Source organism: Amblyraja radiata, chromosome 28, assembly GCF_010909765.2.
Source record: "Amblyraja radiata isolate CabotCenter1 chromosome 28, sAmbRad1.1.pri, whole genome shotgun sequence".
NCBI classification, from domain to species: domain Eukaryota; kingdom Metazoa; phylum Chordata; class Chondrichthyes; order Rajiformes; family Rajidae; genus Amblyraja; species Amblyraja radiata.
Genome location: NC_045983.1, coordinates 23,898,375 through 23,904,610, shown reverse-complemented (window position 1 = coordinate 23,904,610; position 6,236 = coordinate 23,898,375). Strand labels below are relative to the sequence as shown.

At 39.4% G+C, this 6,236-nt stretch overlaps 1 protein-coding gene across 2 annotated transcripts; it reads left to right on the top strand.

Annotated features, from left to right (window-relative positions):
• The first annotated feature begins 526 nt into the window (after positions 1–526).
• LOC116988996 (fibrinogen-like protein 1-like protein) lies at positions 527–6,236 on the top strand. 2 transcript variants are annotated; one of them, XM_033046097.1, is made up of 4 exons: positions 527–606; positions 4,035–4,093; positions 4,232–4,308; positions 5,053–6,236. In XM_033046097.1, the coding sequence occupies exons 3-4, from the start codon at positions 4,236–4,238 to the stop codon at positions 5,661–5,663; spliced, it is 684 nt and encodes a 227-aa protein (XP_032901988.1). In that variant the 5' UTR covers positions 527–606; positions 4,035–4,093; positions 4,232–4,235; the 3' UTR covers positions 5,664–6,236. The 2 variants fall into 2 exon arrangements, with proteins under 2 accessions (XP_032901988.1, XP_032901989.1); XM_033046098.1 differs by lacking the exon at positions 527–606 and adding an exon at positions 3,626–3,643.

The following is a 6,236-nucleotide window of genomic DNA, read 5'->3' as shown; positions in this document are numbered from 1 at the left end:
GAAGAAGGGTTTCGGCCCGAAACGTCGCCTATTTCCTTCGCTCCATAGATGCTGCTGCACCCGCTGAGTTCCTCCAGCAATTTTGTGTACCTTCGATATTCCAGCATCTGCAGTTCCCTTTTGAACACAACTGTCAGATATTAATTGGTGGAGAGTTCTACATGTCCACCAATCTCTATGTGAAGAAAAATCAGAGCCCCTTTAAATTCTTCCTTTGTCATCTTAAACCTATGCCTTATAGTTTAGATTGTCCCTAGATAATGCATATTATTAAGTTCGGCAAAACTGCACATAATCTTTCAGAACATACTGGGTAACTCAGCAAATGAGCCAGGCAAGATCCCAATAATTTAACTCAGTACAGCCGATTTACTAGTGAAGGGACTGAATGCAGACCGGTCTCATGATGGGAAAGGAATCCCCTACTACCACGCAGACACACACACAAACTCAGTTTACAATACTTGCTCTGATGAAACCTGTTTGACTGCTGATAGCAAGAACATCAACGCCTCCATGAGATGTCACTCAAAATCAACATAAATTACCAACCTCTTCAAGATATAACACACTTTCCAATTTTGGTGGCTGGAGTCTTTGCAGAGAGTAAGTAACCCTCCATAGTTTCTCTCCTATTCTCAGCTGTAATTAGCAAGGTGTGTAAAGAATAATCTAGTCAGATTCTGATCCTAGACCTCCATACCTGACTGTGGGTTCCTTTTTTCAAATTTCAGGATTAATAGAAATATTTTTGTTTAGACCTAAGATCTAATTGCTAATTTTTGAATTACGCCTTTTTTTTTTAAAAAGTGAATAGTCTTAAACAAAGAAAGTAAAATAACATGGTTAATTTTTTTTTTAGTGATGAAGTATTTTAATAGAGTAATGCCCCTGTCCAAGAGCGGAATTCGCTATCAAAACTTGGAGGGGGCGGGCAACATTTTTTGGGCGGCACACTCACACACAAGCGTGCGAGGCTTCGGAGGCTCAATCCAGCGATAAATGCAGCTCAACTCTGCCTGTCTCACCGGGTTAACTACAGCCCTGTCTGGACTGACGGGACACCAGCGCTACTTCTCCGCGCTGGCCATATTTCCCGCAAGTCCAGGCCGGGCTGTACTGTAAGCTCACCTGGCGGGAGGGACAGGCAGAGTTAGCTGGGTTTAGCTCTGCTTCTCTGCGCTGGCCCGTCTGACTGCAACCAAAGATCCAAGATCCTATAGCGGAGGATCTTTGCTGCCGACTTCTCTGGCCACCCGTGTGGGGCGGGGGGGGGGACAGGAATAGCAGGAGACCCGGCCGGGATCATCCTGGCCAAAGATCTTAGATCCTGGCTGCGAATGAGGTGCAGGTCTGTGTCACGTCTCCCTCCTCCAATCACCGCGCTCTATCCTCAGTCCCACCCCCCACCCCTCTCCACCCTCCTCCAATCACCGCGCTGAATCATGTCCCGCCCTCCATTGCCCGCTGACCGACGTCTCTCTCCTCCAATTGGCGCCCTCGATCACCGTATTTTAAAATCCGGATTACAAAAACTTGGGTTTACTGCCCCTGCCCCTGTCCCACTTAGGAAACCTGAACGGAAACCTGAACGGACTTTGCGCCCCACCCAAGGTATCCGTGCGGTTCCTGGATGTTGCAGGTGGTTGCCGGAGGTTGCAGGTAGTGGAAGCGGGAGACTGTCAAAAACCTCTCGGAATCGCACCGAAACCTTGGGTGGGCGCAAAGTCTCCAGAGGTTTCCTAAGTGGGACAGGGGCATTACATGCTTACAAGTAATTAAGTATACTTGGATTATCCCATAAAGCTCTAAATTGAAATAAAACTAAATATTTGAGGAATAATTTGATGTACATTGAATGATATGAGAAAACTATTTAATCAGGAACAAAGTGTTAGGCTACAGTAAATTATTGATTAATGCAGATTAATGTTGCAATGGGCTTTTTGTTAACGCTGGAGTACAGGTTATTAAAGATAATTAATTAACAAAATAGCAATGTCGTGCAAAATAAAGATATTTCAAGTGGTAAAATATCTAAAGACACTTCACAGGAGCATTATTTTTATTTTCCAAAGACGTACATGTTTGTAGGTTAATTGTGTTGGTATAAGTGTAAAATTTTCCCTAGTGTATGCAGGGTAGTGTTAACGTGCGGGGATTGCTATTCGGTGTAGACTTGGTGGGCTGAGGGGCCTGTTTCCACGCTGTACCTCTAAATTAAAATTAAATTATCAAAATATGATACTCAGCCACAGCAGGAGACTAAAAATTTGATTGAAGAATTATATTTTATGCAATCAAGAATTTAATTTTTATGCAATAGAAAAGGGGGCAAAGCTAAGTTTAGAGTCAGGGGGGAGCTGAAAGTGCAACATCCTATGACGCAGGTTTTAAAATTGGAGTTCTACAAGAAGTCATATTTAGTAGGCAGAGTTATTCAGAGGGTAGTGAGTTGGAAGAGGTTACAGACATAGGGAGTAGAAAAAAATGTGACTGATGTAGCTCCATGGACTTCAGTATAATGGTTAGAGCCCAAGGGCTAGTTGATAAATTGGATCCAAAATTGGCTTGATACTAAGAGGCAGCGAATGAAGGTTGGAGGGTGTGACTTGGAAGCCTGCAAGCAGTGGCACACTACAAAGATCAATACTGGGGTCCTTACTGTTTGTTACAGGTTCTATACATCCTAAAAAACTGGGCAATAACTTATCCTACATTAATTATTATTCCTGTTATTCCAGGCCTCTGGATTACTAGTCTGGTAAATTTAAGATAATGTTTTAAATTAATTATCCGTGCAATCCCAGTTATTTGCCCACAATTTTACTTTTTTTTCGTTTGGAGTACAGTGACTAGAACTGGCTGGATTGCAATTATAAAGAGTTAGAATCAGTTAGAATGCAATGGTAAAACCCAGCGCTCCACTAACATAATTTCAGGCAACTCCAGGTGGCAGTGTGACATCATCTGGGCTTCAGAGCTTCTAAATGTAAATTGCAGTATTTTAAAGTGTTATATGTTTTAAAATTGAAACCCAGTACCCGATAGGTATCTGCTTCGGTACATTTAGCACTTCTTTTATTCTAGAATAGCCAGTCCCACTCCTCCTTCCACTGGCACTGGAAACAAAACAAAAACTAATAACATTCGGATCACGAGAGGGAATGAATTAAAAAGTTAGATTATATTTACCAAACTAGTAATCCAGGCATCTGGAATTACAGTAAGAAAATGACATTGATGTAGAAGGGTGTAAAAGTATGCTTGAGTGTCAGCAGAAACTCAATGGTTCAAAGGGCCTGATTCTGCACTGTCTAACTATGTCTCCATGACTTCCTGAACAGAACCTTTAATATATGTTCAAATGCCTGCAGGGAACAGCAAGTTGCTGAATGAAAGGTTATTGAGGATATTGGGTTTAATAATCTCGTATTTAGATTTGTGACAAATGAAATTAAGGCTGAGACTTCTATAGGAGAACCGTTACAAGGTTTCTGATTTGGTGCCTTGTCAAACTGGACCAAGATTGAATTTGTGTTGTTCATTGATGGTTCAGAAAGATTGTCTTGAAAGGATGTGCAGCAACATGCCCAAGAAATTACTTACGTGCTTTTGATGACCAGGTGCCAATACTGAAAAGGTGAAGTTTATCATCTGTAAATAGAAATGGAGCGGGGATTGCAAGAAACACATACGATGTGGAATGGCTCTATACTAGTGTTCATTATGGGTTCCTAAAATGTAAATTATTTACTTACAAATGTAGATGCCGTGCCGATTAATTCATGATTCAATGGTCAGAACATTATGTAGAAAGAGGATACATTGGCCAGAATTTTTCTTAGACACTATTATTGTATGTCAAGCAAATATGAAAGATAATCTTCACTATATATTATAGAGCACCCTGCCTCCAATAATATATGAAGGCAGATTAAACATCCGGTAAACAATTCTCTCGCATTTGCATTGCACTTCTTCTGAGGGTGAGCGAGTCATTTATCTTTGTGCAACTATCATTTCCTCCACATGATTTCCAGGAACAAAGACAGAAGCAATCATTGTAAAAGCTAGAACTACAACTCGACAGGTAAGAATGCAACTAGTTCCATTTAGCCGGAACAATAGCGCCGACAATCTGTATGTGTAAATATAATTTATGTACTTAGATTTTTTGAATGACTTTCCCTCTGAAGTGTCCAATATCTTAAACATGTTCTTTTTCCAGAAAAATGGAGCAAGGAAACTACTTCTGCATACATCTCTTACTCTTACTTATAGTGGTGGCCACTGAATCGGCAAAAAGTAAGAAATATTATTGCAAATATTAATACTAACATTGATATTTCTGAACTTTCTACTGATAATTCAGCAAGGTAATCAAGCATGTTCCAATCTAATCAGAATGACTTAGTAAAGTAAATCATTCTAAGATTGGTTTACCTATCATTTTTACAATCCAAATAGGACTGTCAAATTCATTCTTGGGTCCCTGTTCTACATGAGTAGGTAATATGGCATCTTGTATTCAATTACATGTTTCTGGGAACAATCCTCAAAATGCACCCATATAACACTGAAGACAGAAAGAAGAAAAGTGGTTCAGCATTTGGGGGGAAAAATTCACATTAAAATAAAATAAATTACTTATTATGAATAGGAAGATCCATTGGATTCATGCCAGCTCCTAGCAGGACACACTTGTCAAACCCATCCCCCTCTCCTTGCTTCCTTGTATTCCTGCAGCTTATTTTCTCTCACATCCCCATCAATTTCCCTTTGATACTTTTGCCAGTTACATGCTCTATGCGGCAACATTCAGTTGCGAACAGACGTACCAACAAATAATCTGGAACTATTTTCATAGTGAACATCGGAGGGACTTAATGAAAGAGTTAGACTTAGAGATGATAATCTTTAACGTTTAATTGACGTTGGCCTTTCTGAACATTGTATTCAATGTATCTAAGTGGCTGGTAACCTAAACTATCTCTACTAAATACTCTGCATAGATTAAAAATAATGTTAAATATCTGCTTTTTATTTTAGTTCCACGTGACTGCACAGAGATCATTTCTCAAAACCGAAGAGCTGTTACGGGGCTTTATGCCATTCAGCCCACAGGATCCCCTCTTCTTGTGGTCAACTGTATCATGAAAGGCAGAAGTGGCTGGACTGTGATTCAAAGCAACAGCAGGGCTAGCAAAATCATCTGGACAGTTGGTTGGATCACTTACAAATACGGCTTTGGTGATGTGTTGACCGATCATTGGCTGGGTAATGAGTACATCTATTTAATGACAAAGCAGAAGGCATATAAACTGAGAATAGAATTCATAAACAATAGAAGACATACCTTATATGCAGAATATGACTCATTTCAAATTGACTCTGAGAGTGGTCGCTACACTATCAGACTTGGTCCATTCCGAGGAAATGTTGGTGACCGTATGACCAAGGTAAAACCTAATAACGTAATTGATAACCTGAGATTTAGTACACAGGATTGTGATTATGATAACTCTAGGCGTAATTGTGCAGCTAGGCGTGGAGGATGGTGGTATGATAACTGTGGACAATCAAGACTTAACACCAAGTACCCATATTGGTATGGAATAAATATCCAGACTGTCAAGATGATGATACTACCAACACATTAACAGGGGTTTTGTAGCAAAATCATTGCTTGCAATTATGATTTGTTTAACAATCAGACTAATACCTCCACATTAGGGAAAATAATTGCTGTCATTACATAATCCCAATAAACCCAAGCCATTTGATTCCAATTTAGTACAATGTTTCTATCCAAGTAATCTGTTAGAGAACCTTAGATAAGCAGCAGTCCATGAATTTTCCACTGCTACTTTCCTCATTCAAATCCATCTATCATTGCAATAGTAATAGTAATAAATCTTCTCAGTGCACTACATATTTCTGCAGTGTTCATGCATTATCAATCTTCCACAATTGATCTTCTGTAAAAGACTAAGAAATTGTGTAATAAAGGTATTTGTGAATCCTTTTTGAAAATCCAAGATATAATGTAAGGTGAAGTGTAATTTTGTAATATGTAGCAATCTGTAAATTTACTGATTGGACTGAAATGACACTGTAACCCAGAAAATAAACTTTTTCATGGTTTTCTGCAGATTTGCTGCATATATTCATCAGAACTCTTACATGTAAAATTGATTACTGTGATCTTACTCAATAAATTAGCTTTAGCTGAA